General features: G+C 51.0%; 7 protein-coding genes across 7 annotated transcripts; 5 read left to right on the forward strand and 2 right to left on the reverse strand.

The window, feature by feature from the left end:
- Positions 1-192: 192 nt before the first annotated feature.
- On the reverse strand, positions 193-2,545 carry rad7 (DNA repair protein Rad7, protein; the record flags this gene model as incomplete). Its single annotated transcript, XM_071033067.1, has 6 exons — positions 193-1,199; positions 1,271-1,436; positions 1,487-2,038; positions 2,097-2,124; positions 2,175-2,213; positions 2,391-2,545. The coding sequence occupies 6 exons, from the start codon at positions 2,543-2,545 to the stop codon at positions 193-195; spliced, it is 1,947 nt and encodes a 648-aa protein (XP_070885758.1).
- On the forward strand, positions 2,411-6,592 carry BJX67DRAFT_128326 (DNA repair protein RAD16). Its single transcript, XM_071024501.1, has 11 exons — positions 2,411-2,816; positions 2,917-3,821; positions 3,871-4,200; positions 4,256-4,364; positions 4,422-4,496; positions 4,548-4,606; positions 4,657-4,877; positions 4,929-4,975; positions 5,025-5,151; positions 5,209-5,961; positions 6,015-6,592. The coding sequence occupies exons 1-11, from the start codon at positions 2,768-2,770 to the stop codon at positions 6,244-6,246; spliced, it is 2,907 nt and encodes a 968-aa protein (XP_070885759.1). The 5' UTR covers positions 2,411-2,767; the 3' UTR covers positions 6,247-6,592.
- Positions 6,593-9,051, forward strand: BJX67DRAFT_128352 (C2 domain protein). The gene is made up of 2 exons (XM_071024502.1): positions 6,593-7,723; positions 7,782-9,051. Exons 1-2 carry the CDS (start codon positions 6,939-6,941, stop codon positions 8,749-8,751), a joined length of 1,755 nt encoding a protein of 584 aa, XP_070885760.1. The 5' UTR covers positions 6,593-6,938; the 3' UTR covers positions 8,752-9,051.
- A 628-nt stretch (positions 9,052-9,679) lies between these two features.
- Positions 9,680-13,945, forward strand: BJX67DRAFT_128437 (putative ARF GTPase activator (Csx2)). The gene is made up of 5 exons (XM_071024503.1): positions 9,680-10,084; positions 10,152-10,282; positions 10,353-12,030; positions 12,117-12,207; positions 12,270-13,945. Exons 1-5 carry the CDS (start codon positions 10,021-10,023, stop codon positions 13,633-13,635), a joined length of 3,330 nt encoding a protein of 1,109 aa, XP_070885761.1. The 5' UTR covers positions 9,680-10,020; the 3' UTR covers positions 13,636-13,945.
- A 3,094-nt stretch (positions 13,946-17,039) lies between these two features.
- BJX67DRAFT_372455 (putative YT521-B-like splicing factor) lies at positions 17,040-19,038 on the forward strand (the record flags this gene model as incomplete). The annotated part of the gene is made up of 4 exons (XM_071031251.1): positions 17,040-17,157; positions 17,218-17,829; positions 17,901-18,442; positions 18,514-19,038. The coding sequence occupies 4 exons, from the start codon at positions 17,040-17,042 to the stop codon at positions 19,036-19,038; spliced, it is 1,797 nt and encodes a 598-aa protein (XP_070885762.1).
- Positions 19,039-19,075: 37 nt separating this feature from the next.
- Positions 19,076-19,878, reverse strand: BJX67DRAFT_128451 (uncharacterized protein). The gene is made up of 2 exons (XM_071024504.1): positions 19,620-19,878; positions 19,076-19,352 (listed from the first exon to the last, which is right to left on the reverse strand). Exons 1-2 carry the CDS (start codon positions 19,657-19,659, stop codon positions 19,114-19,116), a joined length of 279 nt encoding a protein of 92 aa, XP_070885763.1. The 5' UTR covers positions 19,660-19,878; the 3' UTR covers positions 19,076-19,113.
- Positions 19,702-21,152, forward strand: BJX67DRAFT_128652 (uncharacterized protein). The gene has a single exon (XM_071024506.1). The coding sequence runs from the start codon at positions 20,099-20,101 to the stop codon at positions 20,921-20,923; it is 825 nt and encodes a 274-aa protein (XP_070885764.1). The 5' UTR covers positions 19,702-20,098; the 3' UTR covers positions 20,924-21,152.
- Positions 21,153-21,446: the final 294 nt, after the last annotated feature.

The following is a 21,446-nucleotide window of genomic DNA, read 5'->3' on the forward strand; positions in this document are numbered from 1 at the left end:
TACCTACCTAAATAATTCACATTTTGAGAACTCAATCTTGAAACTCAAGCCGAGTTGTTACATCAAAGCTACTGCTGGAGATGGGTCTCAGGTTACTGCAAACAATGCCCTCGTGAAGCAACTAGAAATGTCGATAAGAACGAAACTTCAGTACATAGATCCAAGAGACACCTCGGGAATTTGGGATTAACGTTAGATTTGGACAAGAATCGGGTCTTGGGCGCGTAGCCCCCCAATCAATGCGACTCCCTTGGGAACTCGAGCGTCTCGCACGTTGAAGCACGCAAAAGCAACAACCTTTTGGATTGCAGGGCAGCATCTGAAAATACGGCCCACAAGATAGTCATCCATGACGGTATGAAACGAGACATCCAGTTCTCTCAGGTGAGGGTAACTCTTGCCCTGTCCAAACACTTCTTCAAAAGTCGCGTAAGAAATGTGACGGCACGAAGCAATGCGAAGTTTCCGGATCATGGAACCAGAGTGACGCATAAGAGCATTGAACCCATTGGATGCAAGACCAATAGCATCGGTAGGACCATCGGGGTTCGAATTATCCACATCTCTGGTTGAAGAAAAGTCCGCGAACTCCAATGGAGGATTGGACCAATTCTCGAAGAGTTTGACAAATCCTCGATCGGTACAATGAGAATTATCGGAAAATCTAAGTTTTGACAATACCTTGCAGTTGTCATGTATCACCTCAAGTAGTCTGTCGTCAGCAAGTGGGAATCCTTGCAAGGATAACGTTCGCAGACCTGAACCAAGACTTGACACCAGTTCAAGGAGATTCTCCGTCTTCGTTTCCGATATCAACTGCAGTGATAATTGCTCAAGTGACTGTAGGGAAGAGATTGCCTGAAGAGAGCGATCAGACATTTTCCAGCAGTGAGCGAGTTTCAAACGCCGAAGCCCCAAGCAAGATCGAGACATGACTTCAACAGTGTCATCGTCAAGAGAAAAGTCCAAATTCGAAAGCCTTAGAGTCTCGAGTTGGCTGCCAAGCTTCTGAAATACTTGTCGCCAGCGTGTGTCTGACACAAGATTCGCAGCATCCAGTTGCAAATGCTTGATCTTGAGGTTCCGGTCAAGTATGTAGTCTATAACTCGATCTTTCAGCTGCCCGGCAAACCGAAGATTGACATGAGTCAGAGCAGGCATGAACGTGAAGATCTTTTGGAAATCGTCCGTCTCGAGCTCTAGAAAACCAAATCAGCAGACTGTACAAGGTTGCAAATAAGGTCGCTGACTGAGATCGCGTTAAACGTACTGCCCGAGTCATATATGTCAATGAAATCTAGATTCGGTCGAAGGAACAGGTTCAACGTTCTGGGTGTCAAAGCTCGCCTTTTTGACAAGATCTGGCTAAGACGGCGTAAGAGCTGCCATGGCAAATCCCCAAACTCTTCAATATCATTGATATTGTCGGCGACTTTCTGGAGATAATTAGCATGCCAACATCTCGTGGGGAGGAAAGCCTATAGACCTTTGTACACATCTCGACCAAACTTAGTGCACCGTCCTGAACAATTCCATCAAGGAGATCACTTTGATTCTGACGACGGCTGGTCCTTGGTCCCCTCTTCTTGGGCTCCGATTTCTTCTCTTTGTCTGCAAGCTCCTTGGAGCATTTTGCGCAAAGAAGACCCCCATTCGGCCCTGTCTTACTGTATGGTGTGACTGTGAAGCGCTTGCTACAAATCTCGCAGTTTTCCAGCTGGCCCGGTAACGGCCGGGAGCGCTCACGCATCATCTCCCTCGCGATAAAATCATCGTCGTCATCAGGCTCACCAATGCGACGAGCCTTGCGGCGAGCAAACTCTTTACTTTGCTTGATTTTCGCCAGGGTAGCTGCCTCCTTCCGTTTGCGTTTCCTCCTCTCATCGGGTCTCTCCCCGGCGTCATCTTCATACTCATCATTGTCAGCAGCGTGTTCTGGTTCTGCGTCCCCCTGTTGTTCTGCATTGGCCTGGGTCTCCGCTTCTCTCAATCTACGTTGATAGTCCTCGTGAATCTGAGCAGCAGAGATGTTGTTGGACTAGAATTGTTAAGCGTAAGTGACGATGAACTTATCGAATCGAGTGCCAATAACCTACAGCCAAGAAGTCCGTGAGCGCAGAATGCCTTGGTGGTTGTCAGTTAGCCGTCGCAGATAAGCCTCGAAAGTGACATACGGGCCCCTAATCTGGTTCCTTGTTTGCCTTCGATTTGCCCTGAGAGCGATCAGTACGGAGTAACAGAACCACAAATTATATAGAAAGCTGTCTCATACATTATTGCAAGCTCGACGCTTTCAAAGTATTTAGAAAGGGATGGAGAGCTGGAAATGGGTGTGGACGATATGGTCGCTCAAGTCACAGGACTCGTGGTGATTTCGCGTTCCACTTAACGCGAGAAACTTGGCTGCCACCCGACCTCGTGTTTTCGGGGATGTGCAGGCTCCAGCAACACCCTCGGGAGATGGGAACAGGTGAACGAAGTGAAGATTCCCGGTGCCTAAACCGTGTTCCTTGGCAGCGACAACAAGGAACTGTTCATAATCCATGGAAAACTTTTCTCCTTTTCCCGAACTTGGAGTCTTGATTATTAACGCAATCCCCCGTCACCAACCATCTTTCAGAGTTGAGGTTGGAGGTGCCTGGCGAGTTGAAAGGGAGCCTTAATTCCACAAATCGCCCATCGTCCCTGACAGAAACTTTGCATTTCACATCCCATTTCAGAGTGTCTCCCTCTCGTCGGCGGGTTCTGTGAGATTCAGACACCCATCATGGTGAGAAAGAAGTCCGTAACGAAGCAGGGGTCTGGCGCTTTCGCCGGTAAGATACTCAATTCTCTCCAATTCTCTGACCAGCCTTACCGGCAATTACTGCGTATTAATTCGAAGCACAAAAACTGACAATTGGACTGGACATTTAGATCCACTCCCTTCGTCCTCAGCAAGACGCAAATCATTGAGATTAGCCCAGACTCCCTCCGCATCGAAAACCGAGAAAACTAAGAGCGAACAGGAGATTGCCGATAGCGAGGACGAGTTGATGTCTTCGAAAGTTCCGAAGCAGGCGGCGGACCTGGGGCTGCCAAGGCTTGAAGTCGCCATCCCGCTAGGGAAACCGGCCTCACATCGTTCTGCCTCTTCTTCTATTGCGGCTGAGGACACATCTGCTGATGGGATAACTGGATACGATACCCCAGCAACCAGTGTTGTTGCTACTCCCGCCGAGTCAGATATAGGTCGACCGAAGGGGAGAGTCAGTGCATCTGCTCGAGCCCGGGAACTGCGTTCAAGTGCGATGTCATTGGGTAGCCGAAAGGGATTGAAGAGACACTTAGCAACAGATACAGATGATTATCTTACGTATGAGAGCGCGGATGCGGCTCTGGCTAGAAACTTGCAGATGCAGGAATATGGACAGAATCTACCAAAGCGCCGGAAGACTTCAGACGATCCTGCTATGGATAGAAGTTTGACGGATAACGACGGTAGTTTTATGGGAATTGAGGACGATGATATCTATGAAGATGTCTTGGAGCGACCGGCTCGTCAAAAGAACTCCAGGGCCTCTCTTCGCTCGACAAAGAGGCGCGTCATCCTTGATAGCGACGACTTGATGGATGACGAGTCTGATAGAAGTAGTGAAGATGCTGCTTATCAAGAGGGCTCAGAAACAAGCGATTCGGTTTCCAGTTTGAGCGAGGAAGAACCGTTGATTGTGCAGAGGGCCTCACGGATCAATAACGAGAGGAATGGGAGAACCCGGCCGCGAAGGCTTTTCTCTAGACCCGCCGTGGCAGGCGGGCTCGCGGCAGGGATGAGCTTTCGTGTAAGTGCGCCGCAATTATATGGATCCACACTTGACTGACTCTACTTAGGCCTTGAAAGAGCGGCAAAAACTCGAAAGACAGCATCCGAGTATTATTACTATGTGGGACGACCTGAAAAATGACCCTCCCATCTTACCTGTTCCGGCAGCGCAGCCTCCAGGCATATCTAGGATCTTGAAACCGTTTCAGCTCGAAGGCCTGAATTGGATGACAAGACAAGAGCAAACCCAGTACAAAGGCGGACTATTAGGCGATGAGATGGGTATGGGCAAGACAATCCAAGCAGTGTCGCTCCTTATGTCCGATTATCCCGCGGGCAGGCCGTCCTTAGTTGTAGTCCCGCCAGTTGCTCTAATGCAGTGGCAATCAGAGATCAAGGTTCGTTAAATCTGACAGCATACTGATAATCCCGTCCTCTAACCTTATGATACAGGATTATACAAGCGGGCAACTCAAAGTCCTTGTTTACCATAACTCTAACTCCAAAGTGAAAAACCTCTCCAAGAAAGATCTGCAAAAGTACGATGTCATCATGATCTCCTGTATGGAACCCGCTTCCCCTTCGAACCCCTTCCACCTCGATGTCTAACGTTTAATAGACTCTGGCCTAGAGTCCATTCATCGAAAAGAGTGGAAGGGCTGGAACCGCAACGACGGGATTGTTAAGGAAGATAGTAGGTTTTCCTTTGATACATCTCAATGCTCTGTTTTCTAACGTTTCTGAGGCGTCATACATTCGATACACTTTCATAGACTCATCCTAGATGAAGCTCACAGTATCAAGGTATCGCCTCATCTGGTACATTCTGGGTAGGATTATACTGATGTCAGCAGCAACGTACGACGAGTGTTGCCCGTGCCTGTTTCGCACTTAAATCGAACTACAAGTGGTGCCTCTCCGGCACTCCTGTCCAGAACAGAATCGGAGAATTCTTTTCTCTTCTACGCTTCCTCGAAATCCGCCCTTTTGCATGCTATTTCTGTAAGCAATGCAAGTGCCAGGAGCTTCATTGGTCACAGGACGCCGAGAAACGATGCACGAAATGCAGACACAGGTATACCGTACCAGTCTATCCTCCTGAATCCTGTTCTGACAGCCGTTGTAGTGGATTTAGTCATGTGTCGGTCTTCAATCAGGAGATACTCAACCCAAGTAGGTGCATGATTAGCACCAATTGTCAAAATCGCACTAACATCCCTAGTTACCGAGCGAAACAACCCCGAGGCGCGGAAGGATGCTTTGGCCAAGTTACGCCTCATTACCGATAGAATTATGCTGCGGCGAGTGAAACGAGATCATACAGCTTCAATGGAGCTTCCACCAAAGCGGTCAGTGCCTCTGAAAAACAGTATGGATGAGTGGTTCCCTGTACTGACCCCCTCTAGGGTGATTCTACATAATGAATTTTTCGGAGAAATTGAACGTGATTTCTCTAAGAGTATCATGACAAACTCCTCCAGACAGTTCGATACCTATGTGAGCCGTGGTGTTATGTTGAATAACTACGCCAATATTTTTGGGCTCATCATGCAAATGCGGCAAGTCGCCAACCATCCGGATCTGATTCTGAAGAAACATGCGGAAGGTGGGCAAAACGTTCTTGTTTGCAGTATTTGCGATGAGCCTGCGGAAGAAGCAATCCGATCGCGGTGCCATCACGACTTTTGTCGGCGTTGTGTCAAGGACTACATTCGATCCTTCGACGAAGATTCCGTCGTTGACTGCCCTCGGTGTCACATCCCTCTCTCAATCGACCTGGAGCAGCCGGATATGGAGCAGCACGAAGAGCATATCAAGAAGAACTCGATTGTCAACCGAATACGAATGGAGGATTGGACTTCGTCCACGAAGATTGAGATGCTCGTCTACGAGCTCTACAAACTGCGGAGCAAAAAGCAGACACTCAAGTCCATCGTTTTCTCCCAGTTCACTTCGATGTTGCAGTTGGTAGAATGGCGCCTACGCCGGGCTGGTTTCAACACGGTTATGCTTGATGGAACCATGACACCCTCTCAGCGCCAGAAGTCGATCGACTATTTTATGAACAATGTAAATGTCGAGGTTTTCCTCGTTTCACTTAAAGCAGGTGGCGTGGCCCTGAACCTGACTGAGGCTTCAAGGGTTTTTATCGTTGATCCGTATGACCCCAAACCCCGAGGAGCAACGCGTGCTTAGATACTGACAGTTCTAGGTGGTGGAATCCTGCAGCGGAATGGCAAAGCGCCGATCGATGCCACCGAATCGGTCAGCGCCGACCGTGCGTTATCACGCGGCTATGCATCGAAGATTCAGTGGAGTCCCGAATCGTCATGCTCCAAGAAAAGAAAGCGAACATGATCAATGGCACAATCAACAAAGACCAAGGGGAGGCGCTGGAAAAGCTCACCCCAGAGGATATGCAATTCTTATTCCGGGGATCATAGGGTTGATCAACGGGACTTTTATTCTTCGAGAGGCGGTGCTCATGGGCTTTGGCTTTCGCATTTTCGTCTGTCGAACCGTGTGTTTGGCAGCAGGAATAATGGAGACCTGGGATCGGGTCCTGGATGGACGGTTCCCAGGATTCTCGAGAAAATTAGCTGGTCGATGGAGTTTGGACGAAGCGTCGTGGCGTTCACGCTATCAATTCAATTTTAGATCCATGATCATAGCCCAGGTGTGATGGACCATCGTTAGTCGTATCCAATCAACATTTATTCCTTAGATAATCCCAAGGCGCAAGCGAGCAAGTTATCACGGACCTCTTCTCCTGGGCCACGCCAACGAGGAGCTGCCATGTGATGAGCCGACGGGTATTGGCAAAAGCTTAGCCTTCCATCAGGAAGGCTGAGTGGGACTTCGAGCGGGTCGTCATTTCAGCTCGTCCACCATCCAATCCAGCAACAGGAGGACCGCTGTCGTCTTGTCGGATATGGAGCCGACTGACATCTCTTAAAAAAGGGCGTCGAGCTCGTCCCAGAGCGCTTTATTATTTGATTTCCAATCTTTACTATCCTAGCCCGCGTTCCTCGCTTTCCCAACCTCTTGAGAGCCCGCCCTCTGCCTCTGGTTGGCCCTTCCATCACCAGGCAACAGCAAACCGCTCTGTGGCAGTTCCCCTCCCCGCTGCTCCCGAATGGAGGAGACGCTGCCGCAAGCACGACCACAACATTTAGGTAACAAGTATGGGCCAAGGCTTGTCAACAAGGCAGACAAATTGCAACAGGCGGTGGCTATGAAGCCTGGTTCCGAGGCCGAATCGTCCCAGCCCCCAGGAGGGTTCGACAGCACTCCATTTCCCCGTGCGCCGCCCGGATACACACTCAAATTCACATTTCATCGCGGCGTCAATCTCCCCTGCGCAGACTTTGGCACCTTCTCGTCCGACCCATACATCCATGCTACTCTGACTGTTGACGTTCCCCAGCGTCATAAACAAGATCCCCTCCCAACTTTTCGAACACAGACAGTGCGCAAGAACCGAGACCCCGTTTGGGAGAGCACTTGGATTGTTGCCAATGTTCCTGCGTCCGGTTTTCGGTTAAAATGCCGCGTCTACGACGAGGACGCTGCAGACCACGACGATAAGCTAGGGAACGCCTACGTTCAGGCGGACTCGATCAACACGCGCTGGGTCGGATTTCGAGAGCAAGCCTTCCGGCTAAAGAAGCATACAGGAAGCAAACGTGTTTATCTATTTGGAAATATTGCCGCCCTCGTTTCGCGGCGCCTAGACACAGATTCACATTTAGTCATCAGTGTCGAATGCTTGGGGAAAACGCCGGGCACCAACGGCGCGCAGGTGTATACCATTGGACCAAACTACTGGTTCAAACATTTCTCGCCATTAATCGGCAGATTAATAGGGACGAAGGATGCGGTCCAGAGCCAGGATGGGAGGAAGACAGTCAATCGCTACAAGTATGCCCTTTGCGCACTTTCCGAACCATGACTTAGCCCGCTAATTTAAATTCTTTAGCTTTCAAGCCGTACAGATACAGCTGAAGGGCCCGGTCCCCACGGAGCTATACCACCGCTATGTGGAATTCAAGCCTTTCGTGGCCGGGATGTTCACGTCACATACCCTCAGGGGCCGCATTCTCAACAGAGCCCTTCATCACCAACACCAGAGGATCTACAACTTCGACCGAGCAACATTGAATGGTCAGTTTGAGTCGCCCTGCTTGGAGCTTACGCAGAAGTTCCTCGAGTTTGTTCATTATGCGAAAGGCGGAAGGATCTTCACCTATGTCCTCACTCTTGACGGGCAATTCCGCTTCACAGAAACAGGGAAAGAATTCGGGATTGACATGTTGAGCAAGCATACAATGCACAGCAACGTGTCTGTCTATATCGCTTATTCTGGAGAATTTTTCCTTCGACGGCGCAAGCATCACCGCCGACCGCATTCCTTGATCTCCAATCGCTCAGACACGGAGTACGGAATCGACACTACTGGGGAAGAAAGGGAGGTATCAACAGATCCCAGGGGGTATGAGCTTTTCATAGATAACGACAGTGGCACTTACCGTCCTAACGCCAAATATCTCCCACTGTTGAAGCTGTTCTTATCTAATAACTTTCCCGAACTTCATATCACGACTCTCGATTGCCAGGCTGACGCGCAACGAATGGAGGAACTGAAGACCGAACAGAGGGAGCTCAAGAGCAGAATGAGCGGCCACATGACTTTCCTCCAACAAAGAAGCAGGTCTTCATCCTCGCTGTCCATCTCGAGCTCCGACGAGGAAGAGTTGAACGAGCGCAGCGGTTTGACGCAGAAGAAGAGAGGAGAATTCGCTCAAAAAGTGCACGATATGCGCGACGTCAAGGGCCAGGTAATGAAATGGGCGCAAGCAGGTGAAGACTTACACGGCGACTCGTCTTTATCACCACATCCTCCCGAAGGTACTGGCCGGTCGGAAGGGACAGCAAATCCTGCTGAATGACAACATTGATGTTATCCCACTTTGACTTTGTTTATAGCTCCAGGGCAGCTCTCGCCACACTCTAATTCCTTCCCTCACAGGCCCATATTCCTAGACCTTGCTCGTTGTTTTAGGCCACCGACCATGCCCCGTGGGTTTTCATGTTTATATACAGAAGACGATTATCCCTATCGTCGTAAATAATGTTAATGTTACCTTTAGCTGAGACGGAACAGAGATGTCCAACGATTCAATAGACTGGAGCTCGCCAATTTAGACAAACAAGCGTTTCCTTGCAGGCAACCGCCAGTCGTTCGGCGACGACCCAAGATCCAACAGGCAGACACAACATGCTCTTGATAGAAGTTTGGATGCAGTAAAGGATGTGAGCGCCAGATCTATATATAGAGAGAAGGGGAAGCCTAAAGGTGGTGAGGCTCCAGAGCATCATTTGATCGGTCCGGTTGTACCAGCTGATGGTGGCGGCTGGCGGTCACGAGGGAAGGAATCATGATGAAGAGGAGAGAAGATCTGATTTTGACTTGCATCGGTATCAATCAAAGCACCTAGCCTCACTTTCTGTCATCATCAGATCTCCTCAGCGTCGGAAAAATAGCTAGATGACCCATGGCGCTAAGAGAGCAATCTATCCCGCTTCAGGTATCTCGATCGAGGGGCAGTTCGACGACGGAACAACGAAAATACAGAATCTCTCACTCAGCCCCCTCCAGGTCGATCTCACGTCCTCAACTCGTCGTCGTGTCTTCTCGCCACCTATAACACCTCCTCAGGTACACTCCGCCGACTTTCTTGCCAACTACTTCGCAGTTCAACTTACGTTTCCTCCCTCGACCCTCTTCCGTTCCCTGCTCAACCACCCAACCGACTGGTTTCCTCCTCGACTGCCTCTTCTGTCTCAGTTCTCCGCTAAGATTCATCTTCTTTAAGCTCGCCATTTCCGTCCTTCAGACCTAGGTCCAATCACGATAGATTTAGGGGACGAGAGCACTGAAACATTGGAAGTGAGGCTCCAATCGTCCCCACTCCACCCCCTCGCCCTCCTTTCCGCCTGCGTTCTTCCAACTACGTCGATCGTTGTTCGCTCTCCAGCTTCACGGGCCGCCCGCTCATTTTCTGAGTTGGATGGCAGCTTGTTGGGATCCTTCTTTGCAAGTCCGATCGTTTCCGAACCGGGGGCGCAGACCCCCGATGGTGACCTATATTCATCCCGGTATATTCTCCGGACTTTGATCTCTTGGGCGGTCATTCGGCAACTTCAGCGTTTCTACCATGGGGATTGTCGGAAGCCGTCTCGATGACTCGGGGAACTTGTATTTCAAGGATCAGAACAAATGTACGTCTTCTTGTGTATCGTTCTGCTCGTGCAGTTGGTAAACTGTGCGATTGACATACTTTTCTAGTAACGATCGCATCTGTGACGATATCAAATTCCCGTCGCGTACTTTTGAACCTCGTTCCCAATGCGTTTCCCGCCGCAAGATACTATGCAAAACGAGACCCTGGCGATGACACCCCGATCGAATACATACAGGTAATTTGGATGAATTTGAGCATCCCCACATGAACTTGTCTCGGAGGCTCACAAATTCGATGCAACACAGGACCCAGATTCAGTTTCCTCGTCTCCGGCACCTACGTTCCTCTTGCGCCTGACGAATGATGACGACCTCAACTTCAAGTTCACCTTTATCCTCAGACAAACGCAAACAGGGAGCGTCACAAATTCCACGGTCAACGGGGTTTCGACTTCCTTACCTGAGACAGCCGACACCGTACTGACGGGGCTCACATTTGCGCATGCACCCAATTCGAAAGAACTTGACAATCTTGTCACGAGAGAATTTCACGCAAATCCGAATCTGCAAAATAATTCGAACGTCCAACTGGTGGGGGACTTTTCGACTGGAGGTAGCCCCTCAGTTCAGTTTGACTGGAGCTGGAAATGGAAACCGCCGAAGGGCTCGGAGGATAAAGGTGGAGGCTGGAGGAACAGCTGCAGCTTCCTGGACTATGACCAGAGGGCCAACCGTCTAAACACACTCGCTTATTTCTCGTTCTGGGTCCAAAACACCGCCCGCGCTCTCCCAAGCCCACAGATTTCCTCGCCAAATTTGGAAGTCCATATTCCAATCCGCAACCGAGTTCCTTCTTCACAGTCAGTACTATCACATGCAAGCGATGCAGATGCAGGGTCATACACCCAGATCGCTCCAGGGACACCTCCAGAGCCAAGCGAAACTTCTCAGGCACCTGTTCAGTCCTCCAATGCCCCGCCACCCGTCAAGGTGGACCTTCCTCATTCTCGCCCTGGGGAAGACATGAGTATTGTGGAGGATGGTCCCTTATTCCGTGCTACGATGAAGGCGTTGGAACAAAAGACTGGGAACATGCGCTCGAAGATCAAGAAAGTGTTAAAGAAGGCGGAGGCTGCGTATCAAGCCCAAATGGCCTGCAATGAGGCCGTGGAAGCGTTCCTTTCCGCTCTTGGCGAAGCATCCACACCCAACTCAAACGCTATTCAACCAGCCCTGGATCACTACTTCGAAAAGACTTCACGACAGATATTGAATTATGAACGACTCAATGCTCTCCAGCTCCAGAAGCTTGTCATCGACCCACTTCTAAAGCTTTATACTAATGACATCAAACAAGCCGAGGCGAAAAAGAAAGAGTTTGAAGAAGAAAGTAGGGACTATTATGCATATGTCGGCCGCTATCTCGGACAACGGCAGGATTCGTTGAAGGAAAAGAAGCGAGCGGAGAGCGATTCCAAATACCAGGCGAAACGACGCAATTTCGAACTGAAACGGTTCGATTACTCTTCGTTTATGCAAGATCTCCACGGCGGCCGTAAGGAACAAGAGGTTCTCTCGCATCTCACAAAATTTGCCGATACGCAAGCGAAAAGCTTCCTCGCTGCAGCGAAAAATGTGGATGGCATGGTACCGCAGCTGGATGCCCTCATCCACGAGGTCAGCCAGGCGGACAAGGAATTCCAGTTCCAGAGAACGGAGAGGGAGGAGAAACGGAGGGCCCTCGAGAAAAGTAGCAATACCTACCTCGAGCCTGACGCACTCACCACATCGAGTGCAGCGTCAACAGTTATAGGCACCAACAACGGGAATCAGAAGTCGGAAGGGGATCTAGGCCGTGCGGATAGTACAGGATCACAGTTACGGAGCATTGCTAGCAACAATTCGTCCACATCCACCCAGGTTCCCCCATCCACAAATCCTTCTGCGGGGGCATCTATTGCGAACGCTGCAGTAAATGCCAATGGTGCGTCTTGAAAAAAAAAAAAATTTTAACCAGCCCGGGCAGACTGGGAGGGAAAGTTGGATGAAAGATTGCTAACATCGCAATAGGTCAGCAAAGGAAAGAAGGGCTGCTCTGGGCATTATCCCGACCCGGTTCCCATATCGACCCCAAGGGCATCAACAAGCAAGCCTGGCATAAGTGAGTTCAATAGTCTTCCTCATATCAGTAGAACCAATTATCTGACTGCCTTTCACGACCAGATTCTGGATTGTTCTAGATCAGGGAAAGCTCTCAGAGTACAGCAATTGGAAGCAAAAGCTTGATTTACATATGGAACCCATCGATCTGCGGATGGCTTCGGTAAGAGAAGCCCGCAATGCGGAGCGGCGCTTTTGCTTTGAGGTCATCACTCCCCAGTTCAAGCGTATCTACCAAGCTACTTCGGAGGATGATATGGGCAATTGGATCCGTGCCATAAACAATGCACTACAGAGCGCCGTTGAGGGACGCAGCTCGTATCCTCCTCCACAAGCATCCTCTGAGACCGATACCCCAACCATTAGACGCGACATTGGCTCTGTTCTAACCGGGAAAAGCTCCTCGGTCTCTCACCACTCCCACTCATCCGCATCCAGCAACGTGGCGCGTCGCACAACTGTAGGCGCACGACCGAGCTATGTACGCGGGGACAGCCAAGGCTACGAAGATAACCCGTCGAAGTTACTACAAGCCGTTCGGGATGCGGATCAGGGTAACAACTGGTGCGCGGACTGTAATTCCACATCGAAAGTTGAGTGGGTGTCCATCAACCTGGGAATCGTTTTGTGCATTGAATGTAGTGGTATTCACCGATCCTTGGGGACGCACATTTCCAAAATTCGGTCTCTTACCTTGGATGTCCATTCTTTCTCGAATGACATTGTTGAGATTCTCTTGCAGGTAGGGAACCGCGTCAGCAACATGATATGGGAGGCGACATTGGACCAGTCTCAAAAGCCGATAGCCTCATCAACTCGAGAACAACGACTAAGGTTCATCACGGCCAAATATGCTGAGGGGGCATACGTCCAACCTCTACCCTCCCCTTTATCGCGGTTCCCAAACCCGGACGAGACTCTACTTGCTTCAATAAAGAGGAATGATATCCAAGGCGTCCTCTATGGCATTGCGCTTCGCGCCAACGTGAACATCGCTGATCGCTCCCGCGGTACCCATGCCGTCTTTCTAGCCCTAGCTGCAGCAGACCCAGCCTCGCCTGGATCAACGCCCTCAACTCTATCCTCACGGCCCAGCACCTCCGTCATGGCCATTCCATTCCCTGTCGCCGAGCTTCTTGTGCAGAATGGAGCCGACATCCCTTCCCAGCCGCCACCAATTCCCCTCTCCCCAGCCGCCCAATTATACCTCAATCAGCGAACCGCGCGGCTCTCCAATTTTAGCCCACCCACTCCCAATGCCTCCCCGGCTGATACACTGGGCTCTTTGCCCACCATTCGCGGACCAGGAGCAAGCAGCGAGCAAGCACCTACCACACTGGATAATAGGGAACGCGAGAAACTGCAGAAAAGAGGGAGTGCTGGCGCCAGATTTGCTGGGAAGGTTGCGTCATTGGGGATAGATCGGTAGATTAAACGATACACCGTCCCTCTTCCTCAACCCCCGACTCACCTCCTACTACCCACTTTCCGCCACTTTTATTCATTATAGGGTATTTCTTAGAGCTTTCTCACCTTCCCATTTTTATCGGCTTGGTGGATTGAGTCATTCCACGTCCGATTGATACACTGATGATATACTTAATGAGGTTCATCCGGATATGATAATTATTGAGATTGGGGGAAATCCCTCAGCGTATTTTTATTCTATGGGGGGCTGTGGTGCGATTTGAGACATACGGATACAGACGATTCATTGTCGGTAATGGATGATGGCAGACAGGAGTTGCTTCCTTAATCTGAATATAGCACAAATATACCTATTTCTACTTTACTCTCCATGGCCGTAATTATATCATAACCTTTCGAAGAAAGAAATGGTGTGCGTTCACAATCGACTCCATTCTTGAACTGATCACACTGTCGACGTGGACCATCTTAAAGTTTGGACCCGGGATGCGCTTCCGCGGCAACAGATCCCTCGACTTGGAACACTTGCGGGTCGGGCCCCGCTGATTCGAGTCCCCGAGTTGGGAACTGGCTATCTTGTCCAAGATCGAGATTCTAGACTTTAGTTTCTGCAGAATCGAATGAGAGGGGAAGTGAAGTGTCATCATGTTTTCGACCGGGAACCTCGACGGAAGGACGAGCGGTTTCTCAGCCACGACTCGTTGTTCCAAGATTCTTTTCCTGAGATTCTCTGTGTCTGGAAGAAGCAGAGAGTTCCCATTTCCTGGCATTTCAACAACGCGGTTGAAGATTGTCTGAGAGGGCCAGGAAAAAACATCCGGGGCACCTACCAATTACAGCCGCAGGATCTGCGAGACGATTCGTCGAATCAAAAGCGGCAATTTTTGGAGCAAGTCAGAAATGACGTCATGATTTTAAGACCTGCATCCGAGAGAGCCTCAGGCCGCACTCCGTACCACGGACCGCTGCAGCGTTTCTTGGGGGGAGTAAGTTTTCCACAGAGTGGAACCGGGCCCGGTTAATCAGGAGCTTCCTCTTTGGGACATCATGAGGTTTAAGTGGTGACGGCATCTCAAACCGCGAATGAGATTCACAGAGCAGACTTCCATCGCTTTCCACTGCGTTCACTTCTCCCGCCAGAGCAGCCTGGAGCAATTTTGTGCCCAATCTTCGGACGCTCGTACTCTCAGAGTCCCAACGCGTTCCATGCCCTAGTGGGAGTGCAGACCACCCTGCTGCTTCCCCATTCCACTCCTCTCGTTCAACCATCCCCTCCATTCAATGTCTGACCACGTCTGATGACTTTTCCGCATTATTGGTCTTACTCGCTAGATGCTCCGCTGCTCTTATTATTGCATATGATGATTGCTCCCTTTCAACCGCCTCCCCAGTCGTCCCGCTACCCCACTTCTCTTCCCGCCAGATGACGTCCTTTGATGATCTGACTGCGTATCAGAGCTCTGGAGGGACACAGGCCCCCGGCCGTCGTGCTTGATTTCCTCTTCTGTCAGATCCCAGACGCAGAAAACAAAATAGTATTCTCGCGGCCCCCGATTTGGTGATGCTCGTTTATCATCCATCACACCCCTGAGTAGTACCGCGTACAGTCAAACCCGTCACCGGAATAGTATCCACCGCCGAGCTTCATGTTGAGCTTCATCCCTTCGGCCACTAATTTCTCAGATTTCATACTACTATTGCATCGAGTATATCGCATGTGAAAAAGTTGTCATTTGCAGGATCAACGCTGATGGATTGTGCAGTTCCCAGTACTGGCTGGGGGTCGTTGGAAAAGAAACAGAAAGCCTTCCAAGTCGCAGGGGGTGCCGTGTCCGGGGAAGGCGTGACGCAATCAGGAACGGGGCTTACGAAGGTGATTGGAAATGTCGACAATACAGTCACGGCTAAGTGGGACGTGCACATCGTGTCTGCCAGGTGGCTTGCAGATTGCCACCGTCCTCAGGCCATATCACGATATTCACACTAGTGGTACCCAATCATGCCTCGGCCATTAAGTCGTCTTCATTTTTTCGCTGCATTATTCAAGATGCAAGATGACCTCAGGACCAGACGCAGGCATAGTAACAAGTAGCTTCTCGCTCAATCAGCCAACCCACCTATATTAACCGTCGTCTGGTGGCCGAGATCTTTCAAGAACATTCCATGTGAGAGGCTCATCGTTGTTCGGCGTTTTGCTATCAATGAGGCTATTATTCCACCTCGTCCTCCCCGCGCGCCAGCCCGCTTCTTTTTTAGCATCCCAGCTGTTTTTCTGTTGTTGACAGCAAACCGCAGAATCCACCGATCCAGCGCCGTCCTTCCCATCAGGTCAATTGATTGCCGTTTCATGTGAGCAGTGTTTGCAAAGCCTTATCAGGTAGTCTGGAGGCAGGGCCCCGAATCCAAGCTGTGGACGCGTTCTCCGTTCAGGAACGAGTCATAGCTTCATAGAAAGGAGGAGGGATTGAAGCCACTGCCGCGAGATCAGAAGACTCAGATCTTTGTATCCGCGTCTGAGCTCCCCGCTCACCACCACCCGAACAGTCCATCACCGGTGTACATCTGCCCCGGTGCTCCTCTCGACAAGGCAGCGCTCTAGTCGTCTGCCCTTGGTATTGAAATTGCCCAGCGGCTTTACAGCCAGCGGCAGTTGCTCTAACCTTACCCACACTGCCGTTTAGGGCTTGCTTCGCCGGCTTCTCAGGTCTCAACGAATCGGCCCACAGCGCTAGCTGGGGGAGTCCTGGGTAACTGGCCCGGCAACAGGTGTCAGGAAGGCCCTTTTTCTTCTCCATATCCTTGTCTGTTCTACTTGGGGCCGCGTTTACAGGCAAATGCAGACCAAGGAGAACGAATTAGTCTCAACCCTTCAGCCAGATGGAATGAGATCAAGTCCAATCTCCTGACCAGATATTGGGAACAGCATTCGTTTTTCAAACTGTAATCAGACTGGGCTTGTTGTTGGCCGTAGGTAACTACGACGTATCACCACCAATCCGGTAGTGAAATCTCGGACTGTGTGGAGGATTGATCCCCCTGCCATTAGCAAACCAGATTCAAACCACCTAGTTTTATGGTTGTCGTCCTCAGTAGACAGAGGTGAGTACACTATTTTCTCTCCTCCCCCTGGCTGCAAAAAAATGTCATATTTGGGGAGCCGCCCTGCTGGCCCCAGCACACCTCTGCGATCCCTCGTTTCCCGTATTCTAGAACTAACATGCTGTAAGGCTTTCTATTTCTACCTCTATCAGCAGGTAACACTGGAGATAAAAACGGTTTCCGAGAGGGTGTGTATACTCGCTTGAGCAAAGGGTGGTACGGGATATTGACGACTCTAGATAGGGTTTCGGCAGAAGTATTGCCTTGGGCTTTCCCTCGGCCGCGAGCATTGACGAACCGTGATCGATGGACGGCTGTACCGCTCCGGAGCAGCCTAACCCACCTCGAGAGACGAAGGGGAAGGGCGGGCCCCCGCTAGAGTCGGGGAAGATAAAAGATCCCAACGAGGCTAATGAGCAACCCAGTAAGTTTTTTGCTCCTAACCCGAGATATGAAACTACATTTGCGCTAAATGGAAGTATAGGGTGGGCGTCCTGTCGCCAAACAACCGAATCCCAGGATGTGCATCACTATCCAGAGGCCAACGCCTCCATGACATCAGTTAGAAACCATAGGCCCTCACCTTTGGCGTCGGGTCTGGGGAATATGGCTTCTACACTACCGAACTACCTGCCCGACCCGACCAGGTTCAACCAGCCAACTGTGCAGCACCGACAGTTCGTCCCTGTCCCTTCCAATCCCAGTCTCATGTACGGTATGCCTCAGTTATCATTGCCGGAAGCCCCAACAAATCCCAACATGATATACAACGCGCCGTACCCCCAGACTTATATTCCTTATGCACGGCAGCAGCATCACGGATCACCAGTTCCTTATGGATCTGCACTGGGGTCTGCTCCTGGCCAGATGGATGCATTTGGTCAAAGCTACTTTCATCCGAACATGTATGCCATAACACAGGAACATCAGCCTAGGGGTGCCCATCTACCGCCCGCCCCCTCGCTGCCACGTAGCCATTCACATTCGAGCACACCCAAAGCACATGAGGGTCGTGAAAAAGAGAGCTCGAGACGGATCATGATAGTTGATGGATCAACGCATATGAGACCAGAGGCCGGGCAGGGGCCACCAGTTGGTAAGTTCGCAATGCCTTCCGCGACTCTAGCCCGAGCACACCAGGAACTAAGTGAAGGGATGTCTCCATAGAGTCTACCTCTCGCACGCCGAAATCAGCGACATTCAAAGTACCGCCGAGGAAACCGAAGCAATCTGGCAATGCCTTGTGGGTCGGCAATCTCGCACCTGGGACGAATATCGTGGAACTCAAGAATCATTTTTCGCAGGATGCCACAAAGGACTTGGAGAGCGTTTTTCTTATCTCAAGAAGCAATTGTGCTTTTGTCAATTATAAAACAGAAGCAGCTTGCCTGAGGGCATTGTCAAGATTCCATGACACTAGGCTACGCGGGGCGCGGCTCGTTTGTCGAGAGCGTCACCGGTTGATGTCCCCAGGAGCGCATAGCGACTATACGGGTCTAGCTGATTCACCCTCAATGAGAGAGGCAGATGAGATCCCCAAGGCGAACCCTTCAAAGGACGAGGGGCGCGAGGGGTCGTACTCTACGCGGGTGCCCAATCGATACTTCATCCTCAAAAGCCTAACGGTTGAGGATCTCGGAATCAGTTGGCAAAGTGGCATCTGGGCTACTCAGACCCGCAACGAGGAGAGCCTAAACCGGGCCTTCGAGGTGAGCACCTGCAAGTTTGCCTAGGGTGGCTGATCGAAGCTAACTGATACCCGGTATAATGATAATAATAGAACGCAGACAATGTCTATCTTATCTTTTCGGCGAACAAGTCAGGCGAGTACTACGGATACGCACGGATGATGTCAACGATCAACGACGATGAAAGCCTGACCCTCGAGTTACCGCCACGCCCCGACCACGATCCTTCCAGCGAACCCGATGGTCCAGATGTTACACCTACTCCCGCGTCATCCTCAGCACCAAGCGGGCGCATTATCAATGATGTCGCGCGAGGCACTATTTTCTGGGAAGCAGACACGTCGGAGGACGAGGAGGGCAGCTCGCAGCTTCCTACGCCCGAAGGCCATGACCAACAAGAACAACCACCCACATCTGAGCTCCAGCTGATCGGAAAACCGTTTCGGATTCGCTGGCTGTCCACCGAACGGGTCCCGTTCCATCGCACACGCGGCCTACGCAACCCGTGGAATGCGAATCGCGAAGTCAAGATTGCTCGCGATGGCACCGAGCTTGAGCCCTCGGTTGGGGAGAAGCTGGTACTCTTATTCCATCCCGAATCGTCGGATAAGCTGTAGCACACGGCCGCCTGAGGCCACTTGCGGGAGCACGACAAGAAGTGAACGGTGTCAAGACGAACGACTCGAACACTACTACAGCCTCAAAAGGATTAGAGAACAGATCACAAAGAGGTCACAATGTACATAACTCTCGAGAGATACAGTAATACAGAATATGTCTGGAAGCCTGATTACCCCACAGTCATGTGCGCTGCAGGACGCAGTCGAGGCTTGGTTCGGCGATGGAGGATGGACAGACGGAGGCATCTTGACGTCCTTTACTGGACTAGCCCCATTCTGGCCCACGGTCGAGCAACATTGGAACTTTGGAACTTGGAACAGTCAGCTTGCTCTGATCTGCGTCTTTCTTTTGTGGGGTAAAAAGTCCGTGACGCTCCAGCTTCTCCTCCTCCTCCTCCTTGAAGGTGACCTCGCCTCCCCTCCTCTCCTCTTACTTCTGGCTTGTCTTCTTTCTTCTCTGTCTTCATCCGTCGAATTCCATCTCGACTCTCATCTTGGTCTTTCCCTGCTCACCTCCATCGCCAATCCCTGTTTGCCCCAGAGCTCCCAACCTCCTGTTTCCTTGGGACGGAACCTACCAAGGTAAGCTACCAGGACCAGGAAGCCAATCACTCCCATCTAGGGTGAATCAATCAATCAATCATCCCTTCATGCATTCATTATTACGCTTTCAGTTTCGATTCTCAGTCCTGGAGGAGAGCTCGTCTTACCCTTCCTGTCTTGCGTCTCTTAAATCCACCCCTCCCTTTGTTCTCTGACCGTCAACACCCCCTGTTTTGGTCGCACCTTGTACCACATCACGCCACTCACCTTGCCCAATTGTCCCAGCTCCCACGAACTGACAACATTTTATCCCAGAACTCTACCAATATTCCCTATCCTCTATCACAACCATCTCCGTACGCCTGCAAGCAGAGTCGGCTGCCTGGGTGGCTACTTCTTGATGCCGTCTTGAAACCCTCGACCTGGGCCTAGCTTCCTGTATCCTTTATCTCTACTTGTCTCGCTACAATTACTTATTATCAGCCAATAATTTCTTCCTCTCCCATCCGTCATTATGTCGAACCACAGCTCAACCCCTCCTATCTCTGTTCCTCCACCCTCCCCACGTCAACGTCGAGCTTCCATAGCGTCAGGACTCTCTTTCTCCGAGCATAGGGCAGGGAGCCAGGGTTTCAATGCCCCCCCGACCGGCCCCATGGCTAGTGCTATGGCAAACGCTCAATCAAACCACAGACGCCGACTGTCCATCACAACTTTAGGACTGTCCGGGTCGCCAACTCAGTCCCTGCCATTCGGCGGCCGAAACTTCCGGCAGAGTAGCATCTCTAGCTCAGTGGGATCTAGTCCCGGAAACAACGAAGAGGCCGTCGCGGAGGACACTGAAAACTCTCCTCCGAGCGGCTTGCCGAGATCCCCATTCGCCCGCCGTGTCTCGTTTGGCGCGCAGGCACTGCGAGATGCCCGCGGTGGAAGCATTGGCAATGGTAGATATCACCTTTCTCCTCCTGTATCCCCCGTGGCTGGAAAGAGCCGGGCCGCGTCATCCGCTGGCATTTCCGCCCGCCCTGTCAACGCTGGCCCTTCAAGAACATTCTCTGCAAGTACAAATAAAGGTCTTCCCCAGAACGATAGATCTAACATGTCTCGGCGACCAATAGGCGAGGGCTTCAATTGGTCTGAAGCTCTTCGAGCAAGGGCCGAACGGGGCCCTATCTCTCCAGGCTCGGGTCAAGCGCAGCAGGGTCACGGTCATCATCGACGCGCTGCGTCGATTGCGTCCATGGACCAGCCAGCCCGGGAAATTCCCAAACAACCCAAACAGGATAATAAGCCTGACTTCTTCCAGGAGAAGATTCTCAGAGGCGATTTTATGGATTAACGAGAATCGGCCACGCTCAAAGCGAGTCCGCCGATTTTTCCTCTCATTTTTTGCAAGAACTTCGGAATATCGCAACGACTCATGGGTTTGCTATATCTCAGCATATGATTCAAGATTAAATGTCTATCATATTATGACTTCTGTGGCATGGGAAAGGCACAAGTTCTTCCCAACCCTCCTTCCTCTTCTCAACATCCTCACGACCTCCATATTATGAATCTCTCTCGTCTGAACCTACCCCAACGCCGGCTCCGCGCGCTCATGCCGGCAATTCATGCTCCTCTTTATCTATATTCTCCCACTTGGAAACAAATATCCCTGCTGGACAGAGAACAAGTCGCACATGGCAACTACCTTGACCTTGTTATGTTTTTATTCGTATCTATCGGATTAGGTCGGCGTTGATGGCGGTCATTCGGCGCTTATCGAAATTAAGAGCCAAATTGCCAGCCAGATCGGTCAGGGAATAGTTTGTTGGCGAGAAATTTCTGTTACAATCCCACGTGGGACATGACGCTTTGTG

This window comes from Aspergillus lucknowensis, assembly GCF_044049455.1.
Source record: "Aspergillus lucknowensis strain CBS 449.75 chromosome Unknown BJX67scaffold_23, whole genome shotgun sequence".
Classification (NCBI taxonomy): domain Eukaryota; kingdom Fungi; phylum Ascomycota; class Eurotiomycetes; order Eurotiales; family Aspergillaceae; genus Aspergillus; species Aspergillus lucknowensis.

Coding starts and splice junctions, on each gene's coding strand:
- BJX67DRAFT_128652 (XM_071024506.1), top strand. CDS start 20,099: ATGTCGAACCACAGCTCAACCCCTCCTATCTCTGTTCCTCCACCCTCC.
- BJX67DRAFT_128326 (XM_071024501.1), top strand. CDS start 2,768: ATGGTGAGAAAGAAGTCCGTAACGAAGCAGGGGTCTGGCGCTTTCGCC. Junction 4,497..4,547: donor CGGGATTGTTAAGGAAGATA/GTAGGTTTTCCT, acceptor AACGTTTCTGAG/GCGTCATACATTCGATACAC. Junction 4,976..5,024: donor TCAGGAGATACTCAACCCAA/GTAGGTGCATGA, acceptor TAACATCCCTAG/TTACCGAGCGAAACAACCCC.
- BJX67DRAFT_128352 (XM_071024502.1), top strand. CDS start 6,939: ATGGAGGAGACGCTGCCGCAAGCACGACCACAACATTTAGGTAACAAG. Junction 7,724..7,781: donor AAGACAGTCAATCGCTACAA/GTATGCCCTTTG, acceptor TAAATTCTTTAG/CTTTCAAGCCGTACAGATAC.
- BJX67DRAFT_128437 (XM_071024503.1), top strand. CDS start 10,021: ATGGGGATTGTCGGAAGCCGTCTCGATGACTCGGGGAACTTGTATTTC. Junction 10,283..10,352: donor CCCCGATCGAATACATACAG/GTAATTTGGATG, acceptor GATGCAACACAG/GACCCAGATTCAGTTTCCTC. Junction 12,208..12,269: donor AACAAGCAAGCCTGGCATAA/GTGAGTTCAATA, acceptor TTTCACGACCAG/ATTCTGGATTGTTCTAGATC.
- BJX67DRAFT_128451 (XM_071024504.1), bottom strand. CDS start 19,659: ATGGGAGTGATTGGCTTCCTGGTCCTGGTAGCTTACCTTG. Junction 19,353..19,619: donor GGTCCTGGTAGCTTACCTTG/GTAGGTTCCGTC, acceptor GACTGTTCCAAG/TTCCAAAGTTCCAATGTTGC.